This window comes from Leptopilina boulardi, unplaced genomic scaffold (genome assembly GCF_019393585.1).
Source record: "Leptopilina boulardi isolate dan_hultmark-lab unplaced genomic scaffold, ZJU_Lbou_2.1 LbouV2_255, whole genome shotgun sequence".
Classification (NCBI taxonomy): Eukaryota; Metazoa; Arthropoda; class Insecta; order Hymenoptera; family Figitidae; genus Leptopilina; species Leptopilina boulardi.
The window spans coordinates 473,012-488,237 of record NW_026137813.1 but is presented as its reverse complement, the minus strand read 5'-3'; the positions used below and the strand labels follow the sequence as shown (position 1 = coordinate 488,237).

The following is a 15,226-nucleotide window of genomic DNA, read 5'->3' as shown; positions in this document are numbered from 1 at the left end:
TCATGGTGTTTTCAAACACCTGACTGACAAAAAAAAAAAAAAAAAAAAAAAAATTAATATTCTTAGCTAGTCGTTTAATTGCTAGCGCGCATAGAAAATTTTTATTGTTCAATTCGATCACATCAATTTTTTTGCCTTAAAACTTTCTTTAAAAATTCAATTATCTTTTTTTTTAATAAATACAGTGAAGAAAGCAAGAAAAAAAATTTGCCATTTATTTCGAAAATAATCTAAATTAAAAGAATAGAATGAAAAATAAAGAAAAAAAAATTCCGTTTTATAAATTTAATAACTAAAGAAAGTTTTGTAATTTCAAATGATGTGATTGATTAAAACAATTCTTGTAAATATCCAATCGCTGCCAAACGATAATGACAAGTCTGCTTCACTGGACAAAGAAGAAATAAAAAAAAGAACTGAGCAATACACAAAAAAAAAAAAAAAAATTGTGTTAGACTCGATGCCTAATCCGCTTTTTATATATATACATACAATATTATTTTTCAGTGAACGGAATTAGCTTATCTATATTATATATATATATTATAAATTGTACAGTAAGCTTTAATAGTACATAAATTTATTGTTAAAAAAGATTATACCATTAAAAAAAAAAAAAAAAATTCGACGAAATATAGGCTGTAATATTCTTAATTACAATAGTGTAATATATATACATATATATATATATATATATTTACCTATAGAAATTAATTATATGCTAATTCAAGAATTAATGTATTTTAAAAAAGAATATCAAATTAGGGTGAGTAAAATATTTTTCATTTCCTTTTTTTATTGACTTAATGTAAAAAAAAATCGGAATTTAGTTGGTACTTTCATAATAATTATATATACTTATAACAATTATAAATATATAATAACTATTATATATAGGTTGTAATATTTCAATTAATAATTATTTTTATTTTAATGACAAATATATTGAAAATAATACCAAAAATTATTTTTAATGAAATTTTAATAAAAAAAAAAAAAACCTCAATCACTGAATTAGCATTTAATTAATTTATATTTTGGAAATTCCAAGCTCCCATTGTTGCGATATTCATAAATTAAAATATTACAATTTTTGTAATTACCTACATTATTATCAATCACTACAATAACGATAGTATAAATAAAAAAAAAAAAATTATGAAAAGGTGTATTGCAAAAAAAAAAAGATGCATTACGAATAATAAAAAAAAAAAGTTACTTTTTTAAAACTAAAAACCTTTCATTTCATGTAATTATTTTTACCGATTCCGTTAACAAATCATGGAGGCAGTTTGCAATAATAATTTACAAATTAACTTTCACAATTATTCTACTTGAAAAATGAAGAAATACATAATTATTTTTTAAAAAATTTTCATTCGATTTTTTTTTTGTATTTTTTACGAATTTTTTTGGATTTTTTGGCAGAAAAATGAGTTTTCTTTTTGTTGCATTTTTTTGCTTAATTGTTTTACAAAACTGGAAAAAATAACAAACAAAATATAAATATTTACTCTGACACATGATAACGAATCCTTAAATTATTTTTCAGTTCTTCACAAAATTTTAGCTTAATTTATCAATTGTTTGCAAAAAAAAAATCTGCGGAAAATATTTACATGTGAAATCACAATAGTTAACATGACCTTTAAAAGCAAAGAAATACTAAATGAAATTTTTGTGGTAAGCAGTACATAATCCTGAAATTTTTGGATCAAAATAAAAGATGGTCTTTTTGAGAAAAAATTTTTGTTTTTTCAAAAAATTGATTCATATGTGTACCAATAAATCCTGAAAATTTTGTGTAAAAAAAAGGTGGTGGTTTTTAAGAGAAAAATGCAAAAAAAAACTCATTCTTTTGGCCACAAACTTACAAAAAAAATACGTAAAAAATGGAATAAAAATTTTTAAGAAATACGTATTTTTTAAGTGTAGAATAACATATTGTAAAGTTAATTCGTAAAATATCATCAAGACTGTCTTTATAATTTGATATAAATTCGAACTATTATATCTATAACAATAATAACATTTTTAATCTTGTTTTTGTTTTAGAACAAATTAAAAATCAACTATACTTTTTGTAAATCTTTTGGGAGAACAAATTTAAAAAAATAATTTTATCAATAAGCGTACTAATGAAATAAACATAAAATAATTGAAAAATGTACATTTGTTAATGTATATATATATAAAAGAAAAAATGATAATAATAAAGAAAACATTTAGTTTCTTAAAAATTATTTATTTAATATACTTAATTTTTTTTTTAAAGACACCCACGTGTCTGTAAATAATATTCTCACAAAAATTATTTTATATAATGGCACATTAAATCCATTTCTTTTTCTTTTTACTAAAAATTAATAAATTACAAATAAAAAAACAAATGTAAAATAAAAAAAATTATTCACTTAAAAAAAAAAAATTACTAAAATATTGTTCGTTTGAATTACAAATTTCTTTTTGATTTGTAGATTTCATTGGAATAATAATCATTGAACAGTAAAAGAATTTCGATGACGTTACATATTTACTATAGCACACAATTTTTCGTAAAGTTTTTTCCTTTTTTTTTCTATAAGAGAGTGTAAAGTTTACAGAGATATTTTTAAAGTGTCAACACATTGATAGAAATTTTTATTTTTTTTAGAGAAGGCAAGTTTTTTTATCGTATCGGATATTGCATGCGTCATTTTCATTTTAAAAGTAGAATTTTATAATTTTTTAAAAACGGAAAAATTTTCATAATTTTTTATACGTGTATGAAAAATAGTTTTAAAATAATTTTTTTTTAAATAAGATTAACTTCAAAGAGTTCAAATTAATGTTGTTAAGGGGTGTCAATTTTTTTTTTCTGGCATTATTTGGGATCTAAAGTTATTGTGAATTATCAAAATTAAAAAAAAAAAAAATTCTTTTGACCATTTTAGAAATTTTATTTTTTGAAAATATTAAAATTTTTAAAAATCCATACGATTGATTATTCAGAATCATGAAAAAAGCGCCTACAAAAAAAAATTTACCGATAAAAAATAATAAAAATTCTAAAAGAAATTAAATTTTTAAGGAATAATTGATAAAATTTAAATGAAAAATAATTGATTTCGTTTAGGGGTAACAATTTAAAATGAAAAATAAAAAAAAGTAATTTTTTTTTATTTTTCAGAAATTTTATTTTTTGCAAAAATTGAATTTTTTCAAAATCCATACGATTGATTGTTTAGAATCATGAAAAAAGTGTATAAAAAAATCAGCAATGAAAAATAATAAAAATTGCGACACAATTTAAAATTTTTAATTTTTGAAGATTTCGAGTTTTATTTTAAAAAAAAATTATTAATGAATTAATTGTTTTTCAATTTCCTATAGTATATTACAATTTTAAATACTCAATATTGTCAGAAAAAAAATTGTCAACAGTCTTAATATCGAAAATTTGAAATTATGACTGATTTATTATGATTCCGATCGATAAAATTTTCTTTTTTTTCAAATGAAAATGATACACGAAATTTCCCATATTTATAATTATAGATTTATACATAATTTAAGTTATCAATGTTTAAAAAGCATTATAATGACTAGGTTTTTTGATCTTTCGAGTCTTTTTTGAGAAGTTTTTGTATTAAATTCTCTATCATATTGGCTTCAACTAAACCAATGAATTTATCGACAACAAGTCCATTTGAAACGGCAATAACAGCAGGTACAGCTTTAACTTCAAATGTATGAACCAATTCGGGATTTGATTCAACATCAACAATTGCTAAATGCAAATCATTTAATGGTTCAACTAATTCCTCAAGTTTTGGCGTCAATATTTTACATGGATCACACCATTCGGCATGAAATGTTACTATCACGGGTACACGACTGTTTAACACTTTATCTACAAATTCATTATTGTCTTTAATTGTGAATTTTTTATTCACACGACTTAATAAAGAAATACCGCGCACTGTTTGTTGAACGACGCTTCTAAAATTTGACAGCATTTTTTTTTTTTAATAGATTTATATCTATATCAAAAATTTCAAAGATTTAAATATTTTATCGAGTTAGATAAAGTTTCAGAAAATAGAGTCGTTGACAATGCGAGAATTGACAAGAAGAAATTGGTGTTTTAAGTTGATTTAAGAATATTTTTCTTATTTTTATATATATATATTTTTTTAGAGCAGTCGTTAATCTTAATTCTAGTTAATTGATAATTTTTTTTTTTTTTTGTTGAATTTAATAAATCCAACTTGTTACACGAACTGGTCGAATTGGTTCCATTAATTCAAATTTAATATATCCTACTAGTCCTACAATTGATGACGCTGCTATTAATATTAGCAATATTAAACGCCAGATAAATAAATGGTCGTATGGCTGAAAAAAAAAATTGAAAAATTACAATAATTATATATACAAAATTTTATAGGGTCATTTTATTTTATCTATAAAGTAATTGCGGATCTATTTTTAGAAAAACCTTTTAAATCGTAATTTTTTATTATTATTTAATAAAATTTTTTATATTTTTTCAGATCTCGAATTCTACGAATTTTTCAATGTATTTTAAAATATAAAATTAAAAATTAATTAATTCATTAAATTAAAAACAAAAAAAAACCTTAAATTTTTTTAGTACAAACTGTAGCTCTTTTAAAATTCAATTATTTTGAAAATTCGAATTTAACAAATTTTTTTGGAGATATTTAATGACTATTTTCAATAATTTTAATGAAATTCTTCGAAATTCACAATTATTTAAAACATTTTTCAATATTAAAAATTCTCTAAAATTCTATTATTGACAAAAATTCTTTTAAAAAAAAACCTTCAGCAAATTTAATTACAAAATTAATTTAAAATCTCTTAAAATTTGACTAATTCTAAAATTCTAAACTTTAATTATTTTTTTAATTTCATTTTAAAATTCTTTGCCAAATTAATTATTTTTAATAATTTTAACAAAAAGTTCTTTTAAAAATTCAATTATTTAAAATATTTTTTAAAATTCAATTATTGTCTGTTATTCGTAAAAAATCTTACAGCTATTTAAGGGGGGAACACCAGTTGTAACTTTCGAAAAATCGATTTTTTTTTTGGTGCATTTTCTTAAAGTATACATATTTAGAAATGTGTCTGTAAATTTCAAAGAAGATCCGGTGAAAAATAAATGAGATATACAGAACACTGCAGCGGCGCGTCCCGTGGCTTCATACAAGGTGGCCAGCCATACCTGACCCTAACGACAGATGGCCTTTTCCTATGATTTAGAAACGGCAACCACTGCGGAAGAGTTATTATATGGTCCAGGAATCGATGACTCTTTGTAACTTAGAAACAAAATTTCTTCTGAACAAAAAAAAGTAAGTTGAAACTTTTAATGCGTTTTTCTCAAAATGACATTTTCCAAGTCGGTGACCACGATTACTCGAATACCATTAAACCGATTTATTTAAAATTTAGTGTGCTTCATTTACACATATAAGTCTAGTTCGTGATCGAAGGATTTTTTTTTTTAATCAAAACTTTTTTTTATATAGCTGAAAATCGACCGTATTTTTTTAACGAAAATCATACTTTTGACTTTGACAGGTCGTCATTTTGTCAAATTTTTTTTTTTTTTTAAATCCTTCGATCACGAACTAGATAATCTTATAATAAATGTAAATCAATTTCATTTTTGTATTTCAGACGAAGTATACTTGCAGAATGCTGGTCACCGCAATTCGCCTTTTTTCTTAAGACGCCACTTCAATGGCTCATATCTCCAAAAGTTTTTGTTAAAAAAATTTTTTTTTTCTTTTAAATTACAGCTTTTTACATGTACTTTTAACTAATAAATAGTATTCTTTAAAAAGATTCATTGTTCTTTTGGAAAATATTCTTGAAAAAAGCATTATTTTTTGAGTTACAACTGGTGTTCCCCCCTTAATTTCACAAAAATTTCAATTTAAAATCTCCTGAAATTCAATTATATTATAATTTTTCTAAAAATCTTAAATATTTGACTTTTCGAAAACTCAATTATTTTTAAAATGCAATATTAATCAATATTGTTTCATTTGAAATAAATTTTATCAACTTCTTCTAAAATTCAATTATTTAAAACATTTTTTAGCAAAAATTCTCCTACTTCTCATAAAGTAACTTATTTTGAAAAAGTGACAAAAAAAAAAATATATTTGTAGTCTTTACCTGTTTAAGTAAATAATTTTCAAACTTAATATTTTCGAAACGAAACAAAATACCTTACAGGAAAAAGATTACAAACTACAAAAAATTATAAAACTTTTTCAATTGAAAAAACTTTAAAATTCGCTTATTAACTTAAAGTAATTATTATTATATAATTAATTTCAAATATTTCATCAAATGAAAATATCTTAACTTATTCAATCAAAAATAATTAAAATTATTAAAACTGTTTTTAACTATTAAATTAATTAATTAAAATTATATTTAATATAAATATTCAATTATCCAATGAAATAATTATTGAATAAATCCACAACGTTTATGAACAATGATTTGGAAGAAAAAAATAATTTTCTATATTATTATAATTTTTTCACTGAAAAAAATTCTTCCAACGTTTAAACTAAATAAATTTTTAAAAGAAAAATTTGTAATCAATAAATTTTATTACTTTTCGTGTGAAAAATATTTTTTATTTTTAATTGTTGATCATAAACGTTGTAAACTTTACCGACGTCTATTTTAAAGAATTATTAATGAAGAAATTGACATTATCTATTTTATTCCTATTCTTTTTTTATTAAATTTTTCCAGCTATAAAATTAATTCCTTTTTTTCGTGTAACACAGCTTTAAAATTCAAATTCCAAGATAAATATATAATTATAATTTTATTAATATTAATTATTAATAATTATAAATAATAATTACGAATTATAAGATTTTTTCTAAAAATAGCAACGAATTTAGGTGAAATATAATTATTAACTTAGTAAAATATATTTTGATGCTTATTTAAAAATTTTATTTCAAAATTCAAAAAAAAAAAAAAAAAAAAATCTAATTCAAATCTATTATAATGTTTAAATCAATAAAATTTATATACCTTGTCTTCAAATAATTTTGGACTTTCTGAAGCACGAGGAACACTTATCAATATGACTGTTATAATTGCAGCAATAATAATCACGGCAAACCCAACTTTTTTATTAATTCTCAATGAAATTAGAAAAATTAATGCCGAAAAAAACCAAAGGCATGTTATTACAAAAAGCCCAACGCCAACACCTAATACAAAAGTGGTCATTACCTGTAAAAAAAAAAAAAAAAAAAGAAACATATCATAAAATAAAAACCTTGAAATTACATTTTATTACGTCAATATTATTGCGCCATAATTTTCATCATAATTTGAAAGTTAAAAATTTTACAAAAACAATTTTTTCCACATACTAATTTGTATCTCTATTATTGATTTGTCAAAATTAGAAAAAAAAAAATTTTAATGAAACTAATGATGACGTAATAGTTATTTTTTTATTACCTTTTAAAATTTATTTTCCCAGATTATCACAAATGTATAGATTTTTTTTAAATAATACAAATCTTTCGATCAGCAATAATTTTTTTGTACAAAAATTGAAAAAAGAAAATTGTTTCTTTCTTCCAATTTAATAAAAACAATATATTTTATGTATTTAAAATAAATACTATACAGGTATATTTCACCGGAAAAAGCAAACAAAAAGTAGTTGCAACTGTTAAAAAATACCAAATAAATTGTTTTTCTAATTTGTTTACTTTTTTTTTTGAAAAACTCATTTAATTAATGAAATTTAATTAATTATTTGTATTATTTCACAATATTTTATCACAACTAACCTATTTATAAGTTATAACGTTGACGTTTTCATAATTTTTTTTTTATTATTTTTATTGTAAAAACCGATAAAAATCTAAAAAATCACAGCTGACTAATATTTAAGCTGCATTTTCAAGGACGAAAATTTTATACAGCGTATGCGTTGTCATTGGCTATTATAAACAGCGGTAATTTTTGAATATATTTTTATTTTTATAAAAAAATTTTCAAATTGCTCTATATTGAAAAATCCCACATCATTAAAATTTATTTACAATCATATAAAATTAATTACATATACATTAATTGAAATTAATTTAACGTAAATAGAATTTTTGTTAAAGTAAACTTCTAATTGAAAAATCAAGGTTTTTAAAAATTTTGTAAAAATCATTATTCAATATTTTAGAATAATTTTATAAAATTATTATTATTATAGGAAATTTATTTAAAGTTAAGAAAAAATTAACTTCTTTTTTTGCATCTTCTGAACCTAATTATTATATTGATTTAAACATAATTCCGCCAGATGGCCATCATTTTTCTAGTTGATTTTTTTTAAGTGATTGAAGTTTGGGAATAAATCGCTCATAAAATGGTAAATGTTAATGTTTATTATAAATGAAAACATATTATTTGTTGAATATTATTTTTAATCAAACAATAGGTCTCATTATATTTTTATTTAAATTTTCAGTTCATTGACATTTAAAGTGTATATTTACCGGCGTTTCACTTTCATTTAATAGGTTAGGTTTTCAGAAAATAAAAATCATTTTTCATTATAACACGAGGTCTCTTGCATGTTACATCAGCTATATATGATTTGATGATTAATGTGAAAATAATTATCATTATACAATGTTTTTTTTTTTTTTTTTTCATTTATTAGAATCAATTGTCATATTGTTTTATAAGTGTCCTAATTTTAAAGATCAAATTTTTAAAAGGTCATATTACATTTTCATGTCTGATTTTATTTTTTCATTAATTTTACACAATATTTTGCTATGAGTTTAGTTAAATGTTTGACAATAAAAGTCAAGAAAAATTAAATTAAATGTTGACAATTTATTTATTTTCATAATATAGGTTAGGCTTGTTTTTTTTTTTATTTTTTTATTGAACGTTTTCGATTAATTTTCTCTAAAAAAGAAATCTTGATTCTCATTTTTAAAAATACTGTATAAATCCATATATTATTTTAAATTATTACAATTTTTACTGATATGTATATGTATATTCGTTTTAGTATCAGAATTTAATGGCGTGTAGAGCCAGTTTATCGGGAGCGGCTCGTTCTACACAAGCGGGAAAAAGATTTGGTCATGGTTCAAGAGAAAATTCATTAACGAGAAGTTTGTCGCCTTCAACACATTCTGTGGATATTCCTCGAATGAAAGATGTTTCGGTATGTTTTGTATTTTTTTTTTTTTTTTTAGGTAAAGGTAAAAGAAGAAAAAATGTAGTTTGTGTAACTTATTTTTTGGAAAATTTCAGATTAGACTCTATTCAAATCCAGCTAGAAGGCCAGGTTTTTTTAGTCAATTTGTCGAGAATATTAAGCAAGATATGCAAAAAAGTAAGGAGATGAAGGAATCGTTGAAAAAATTTCGCGAAGAAGCTGATAAACTTGAACAATCTGATGCATTGAAATCAGCGAGACAAAAATTTCAAACAGTCGAATCGGAAGCCAGTAAAGGATCTGAAGTTTTAAAAGAGAAATTGGATACTTTAAAAGAAAAAGTATTTAGCAAAAATTTATTTATATGAGCCAAAAGTTTTCAACGTTCAAATGAATGAAATTTTTTTTTGCAAACTTCTTTACAATTACAAATTTTATTACAAAATATTGTTTTAAATATCTAAAAAAAAGTTATTAATTTAATAATAAATTTTAGCAATTTATAGATTGAAAGAAATATTTCGTTTATTTGAACGTTCAGTACTTTTGCCTAATTTATTATAATTTTTTATTTTTTAATTTATTTTCAAATTAATTTTTAAAATATTTCCGATAATTTTTTTTAATTAACAGGCCTCGGATTATACGACTTTTTCGACTATTTCCAACTTTTTTTCAAAAATACGACTTATTTTTAAAAATGCGACTATTTCGACTTTTTTTTACATTTTTTAAAAATATTTTTTTAAAAAATATATTTTTTTTAGTATAAAATGCAGATCTTCTTCATATCTTCTTTATTTAAATTATTTAACAAAAATTCTTCACTAAATTAATTATTTTTAATAATTTTTATGAAATTCATCACAAATTTAGTTATTTCAAATTATTTTTCTATTAAAATTTTTATAAAATTTAACAATTGTTTATAATTTAAAAAAATAACAAATAAAATTAGCAAAAAAATTTAATTCAAAATCATAAATCAATTCAAAATCAAATAAAATTCAATTATTTTCAAAAATTCCAATTCAAAATCAACTAAAATTCAATTATTACCCAAAATTTCAATTCAAAATTAAAGAAAATTCAATTATTTCAAAATTTTCAATTCCAAATCTTTTAAAATTCAATTATTTTCCAAATTTTCAATTTAAAATCAGATAAAATTTAATTATTATCCAAAATTTCAATTCAAAATGAATTAAAATTCAATAATTATCCAAAATTTCAATTCAAAATTAATTATTATCAAAAGTTTTAATCAAAAATCAACTAAAATTTAATTATTATCCAAAATTTCAATTATAATTCAATTATTTTTAAAAATTTGAATTTAAAAGCTTCTAAAATTCAATTATTTCTAAAATTTTCAATAAAAAATCAACTAAAATTGAATTATTATCCAAAATTTCAATTATTTTCAAAAATTTGAATTTAAAAGCTTCTAAAATTCAATTATTTCTAAAATTGTCCATCGAAAATTTTTTGAAATTTAATAATTTCAATTATAACTCTAAGAAAATTTAATTATTTTTAACAATTTTTATAATATTCTTTGAAAATTCAACTATCTGAAACCATTTTTCAATGAAAAATGTTTTTCAAATTATTGTATTTTTGTCCGCAATTTCTAATAAATTTTTTAGTAAAATCATCAAAAAATTTTATTTAAAAATCACTTGAAGTTCAATTGATTTTAAAAATCTCAATTGTAAATCTTTGAAAATTCAATTACATTTAAAAAATGTTATCTGAAATTATTTGATAAATTATTTTTAGTTCTGTAAAATTTAATTATTGTCTGAAAATTAACAAAATCTTTTAAAATTCAATTATTTCTAAAAAAATTCAACTTTAACTATTCCAAAAGTATTATTATTTAAAAAAAAAAATTTTTTTATTTAAAAATCTGTGAAATATTTTTGTTAAAATAAAAAAAATCGATTTTCTCGACTTTTTTTGAAATATTAATCGACTAAAACGACTTTTTTTGTGCCTTTAAGTCGATCCGAGGCCTGAATTAACTTTCTTGATTAAATTGTGAAAATTAAAATTTTAGGTTCAAGAAGCTGTTGAGGGAGTGAGTAAAACGGAATTAGGAAAAAAAGCAGGACAAATTGGTGAGGAAATTTCGAAAACTGCTAAAGGCGCTGCGGAAACAATATCAGAGACGGGTCAGGCAATTGGAAAAACGGGAGCTTTTAAAAAAATGTCCGAAACCGCTGAAGCTGTTCAAAAAGAATTTAATCATGGAATTGAAGGTGAGAATTATTTTTTTTTGTATTCTCTATTTTTTTTTTTTTTTGACAATTTCAGGGTAGCCACAAGTTAGGGAAATTTATGAAAATAAAAATCAATTTTTTCTCCTAAATATTGTTATTCAAAGTTTTTTAAACGTCTTTTTTTGTTTGTCATGAAAATTTTGTTTATGAAATTATAACGAGCTTTCACTTTTTTTTTAAAAAATCCGATAGAAAAATTAAAAAATAACAAAATGGTGGCCATTTTACTAAAAATCTTTGAATTCAAATTACTCAAAATTTTATCTGAAAGCATTTTTAAATTAGAAAATTTTAAAGTTCAATTTTTGTCTTTAATTTTTAATAAATTCTTCAGCTATTCAATTTCACAAAAATTTCAATTCAAAATCATTTGAATTCAATTATTTTCAAAAATTTCAATTTAAAACCTTCTAAAATTTAATTACTTTTAAAAAATGTTATTAAAAATTATTTGATAAATTATCCAAAGTTCAATTATTTTTAATAATGTTAATATTTCTTTAAAAAAATCAATTATTTAAAAAAGTTTCAAATAAAATCTCTAAAATTGAATCTTTATCAGAATTTTCTTTTTTTTTTTTTAAGAAAATTTGTCTTTCTTAATTAAAATTTACGTTCTCGATTCTGAGATATTCGAAATAAATTTTCTTGATAATATTCCTAAAGAATTATTCTTATTAAGGAATTAATAAAATGGATTTAATATCTAATAATATTAATTATTTAAAATAAAATACTTATTAGCTAATTAAATTTAATTAAAATAAACAGATCAACTTTTTTTGGAATGTAAATCAACTAAAACGACTTTTTTTTGCTCCTTAAAGTCGATCCGAGACCTGAAAATTTCATTTTTCTCAAGAAATCATAATTTGCTTTTTGTTAAAACTGTTTTTAATTAATTTTACAATAAAATAGGCCTTGTACGGTTTTTTAATAGGGAAATTAAATAATATATTCTTGTGGCAACTCTGAATTTTAAAGCATATAATAATAAAAAATATAAAACAGGTCGAGTTTATGTACCATTGAAAACATTAAGGAAGCGAAAAGAAATTATCGAATCTCAACAAACTTTCGAGGCAAACACAGAAGCAACAGGTGTTGAACTTCACAAAGATTCTAAATTTTATCAGTCGTGGCAGAATTTCAAGGTAATTATATATATAATTATATTATATTATATTTATTTATTTAACAATATGATTTTTCTGCTTTCCAAATTCTTATATTAATAATTTTGTCTGTATTAAAAAAAAAATTGTTTTTCTTTTTCTTTAGGATACAAATCCATATGTGAATAAAGTTTTGGATTGGAAAATAAAATACGACGAATCGGAAAATCCAGTTGTTCAAGCATCAAAATTAGTTACGGAAAAAGTCACATATTTATTTGGTGGTCTATTTCAAAAAACTGAAATCTCAAATACACTCACGGAAATATGTAAAATTGATCCGAGTTTCGATAAAGTACAATTCTTAAAATATTGCGAGACTGATATTATTCCAAATATTCTAGAGGCAATGATAAGAGGCGATTTGGAAATTTTAAAAGATTGGTGCCACGAGGCTCCTTATAATTTACTCGCACAGCCTTTAACGCAAGTGAAAACATTGGGATATCGTTTAGACAATAAATTATTAGGTAAGTTTTATAATTTTCATTTTTAATTAATTAATTAATTTTTTCATTTTAACTAGTTTATTTATTAACGAAGTGTCCAGCGTCAAATTTATTTTTGAGTTTCATTTTTTTTGGTCAAAAAAAAATTTTTTTTTCAAAAAAGCATATTACCAATCGAAAGAGCATAAAAAAAGCTTTCGAAACTGATATTAATAAAAATTTTTTATTTTGATATTTTAGAGAAAAAAGCCATTTTTTTCCCATTTAATCACTTCACGTATTTATTAAATAAATAAAAAATATTTTCATAATTTCTATATACCAAAAGTGGACCTTGAAAAAAATTATTTTCAACTACGAAAAATTTTGAAAAGTCCTTGAATTTTTTTTTTTTCAAAAATTGCTGAACTGAATATAATTTTAATTAATTTATTAATTTTTTTTAACTAATTAGAAATTTTCTGCCAATTTTAGATATCAATAATATTGATCTAGCAATGGGTAAAGTAATGGATCAGGGTCCAGTTTTAGTAATAAATTTTCAATCACAACAAATTATGTGCGTGAGAGATATGAAGAACAATATTGTCGAAGGTGATCCCGAGAAGGTGATGCGCGTTAATTATGTTTGGGTTTTATGTCGAGATCCCACTGAATTAAATCCCAATGCTGCATGGCGACTACTCGATCTCAGTGCCAATAGTTCCGAGCAACTTATGTAGTGTGCGGTATTTCAAATTTTACCTAATGAACTAATTTTTTTTTTTTCAATTACAATAAATTCAATTGCATAATCCGATTATTCAAACGGGAAATTAGAAAAAAGAAAACTTTTACAGTTTTCATAAAATTTCAATTATACAAATTATCGGATAGTTCACTGAGAGAAAATTTGTTAGAATTGTTAAATAGATATATTTATATATCGATTACAATTTTATTTATATACCGATTATTGACTGAAAATAATATTAGTAATAATATTAAAATAATAATTATGAACATATTTAGATTACTTTTTTTTTTTTTTTTTAATATTATGACTAATATTTTCAAATGTTTAAAACAATCGCTTCGTTTTCCATTTTCTTTTTAAAAAAGAATTTTGCAAATTTAATATAAAAGAAATATGGAAGAAATCATTGGTGAAAAAGAAATTTATATATATTTTAGTTGACAAAGAAAATTGTACAGGTGTTGAGACTTGATTTGTCTCTGTGTAAATTTTATTATATATACATTATAATTTAAAAATTGTATTAGATAGATAAATTGTATCACGTACTGTGTTCTTGTACTGGGTACAAGTCATTTTACTGTGAATAACAAAATCGTTAGTAACACATTGTAAATATAATTTCTAAAGAATGTCGACGTAGAATAGTTGGCTTTTCATTTATTTCGATTAAATTTCGAAAATTGAAAAGCGACTATTTAATATTAAAAAAAATTTGCGATTTTTATTTAAAAAAAAAAAAAAAAAGAAAATAATATCGTAATATTTGACTTAACTCGAAAATAGTCTTATCGGATATTATGTAAATTAAAAAAAAAATGCTTGTAATCGTATCAAAACGATAATATTGTTTTATGAGCGACAAGATTTATTAACAAACTTCAATGCGTATTTATAGAAAAGAAAATCTTGATTCGATTTAATTACAGTACTATATATTTATAATGTTCATCAGTTTTTTTTAAATATGACTGGAAAAATCTGCTGGATTAGATATGTAATATATATAAATATAAAAAATGAAAAAATTGTTGATTGTAAAAAAGCAGATGAACTTTATAAAAAAATAAAATGGGTACTGTAATTTTTAAAATATTTTTAACACTAACTTTTTTTTAGATAGTCATTTACGTTTTGTACAATTATTCAGAGGTAATTTTTTTGATTTACAATAAAATACTGAATGATGTAATGTAAATAAAAGAAAAAAATTTAATAGAAATTTAAAACGTAGTTTTGTATACAGTATCATTAAAAAACAATTTAAAGCAATATAGAGGCACTTGTATAAAACTGAATCCTTAGAAAAAATATTGGTTTATCGAAAAATAGTAAAAAAA

General features: G+C 21.4%; 3 protein-coding genes across 5 annotated transcripts in view; 2 read left to right on the top strand and 1 right to left on the bottom strand.

The window, feature by feature from the left end:
* Window positions 1–15,226, top strand: part of LOC127280824 (inosine-uridine preferring nucleoside hydrolase-like) — a 107,460-nt gene that overhangs the window by 84,568 nt on the left and 7,666 nt on the right. The window lies entirely within an intron of this gene.
* Window positions 2,638–7,983, bottom strand: LOC127280828 (thioredoxin, mitochondrial). Of its 3 annotated transcripts, none has more exons than XM_051304110.1 (3): window positions 7,857–7,983; window positions 7,081–7,284; window positions 2,638–4,377 (listed from the first exon to the last, which is right to left on the bottom strand). In XM_051304110.1, the coding sequence occupies exon 3, from the start codon at window positions 3,996–3,998 to the stop codon at window positions 3,585–3,587; it is 414 nt and encodes a 137-aa protein (XP_051160067.1). In that variant the 5' UTR covers window positions 3,999–4,377; window positions 7,081–7,284; window positions 7,857–7,983; the 3' UTR covers window positions 2,638–3,584. The 3 variants fall into 3 exon arrangements, with proteins under 3 accessions (XP_051160067.1, XP_051160065.1, XP_051160068.1); XM_051304108.1 differs by lacking the exon at window positions 7,857–7,983 and adding an exon at window positions 7,519–7,824; XM_051304111.1 differs by having other exon boundaries at window positions 4,008–4,377.
* On the top strand, window positions 8,360–15,060 carry LOC127280820 (mitochondrial import inner membrane translocase subunit TIM44). Its single transcript, XM_051304087.1, has 7 exons — window positions 8,360–8,434; window positions 9,089–9,247; window positions 9,337–9,582; window positions 11,304–11,505; window positions 12,538–12,680; window positions 12,808–13,171; window positions 13,625–15,060. Exons 1-7 carry the CDS (start codon window positions 8,432–8,434, stop codon window positions 13,870–13,872), a joined length of 1,365 nt encoding a protein of 454 aa, XP_051160044.1. The 5' UTR covers window positions 8,360–8,431; the 3' UTR covers window positions 13,873–15,060.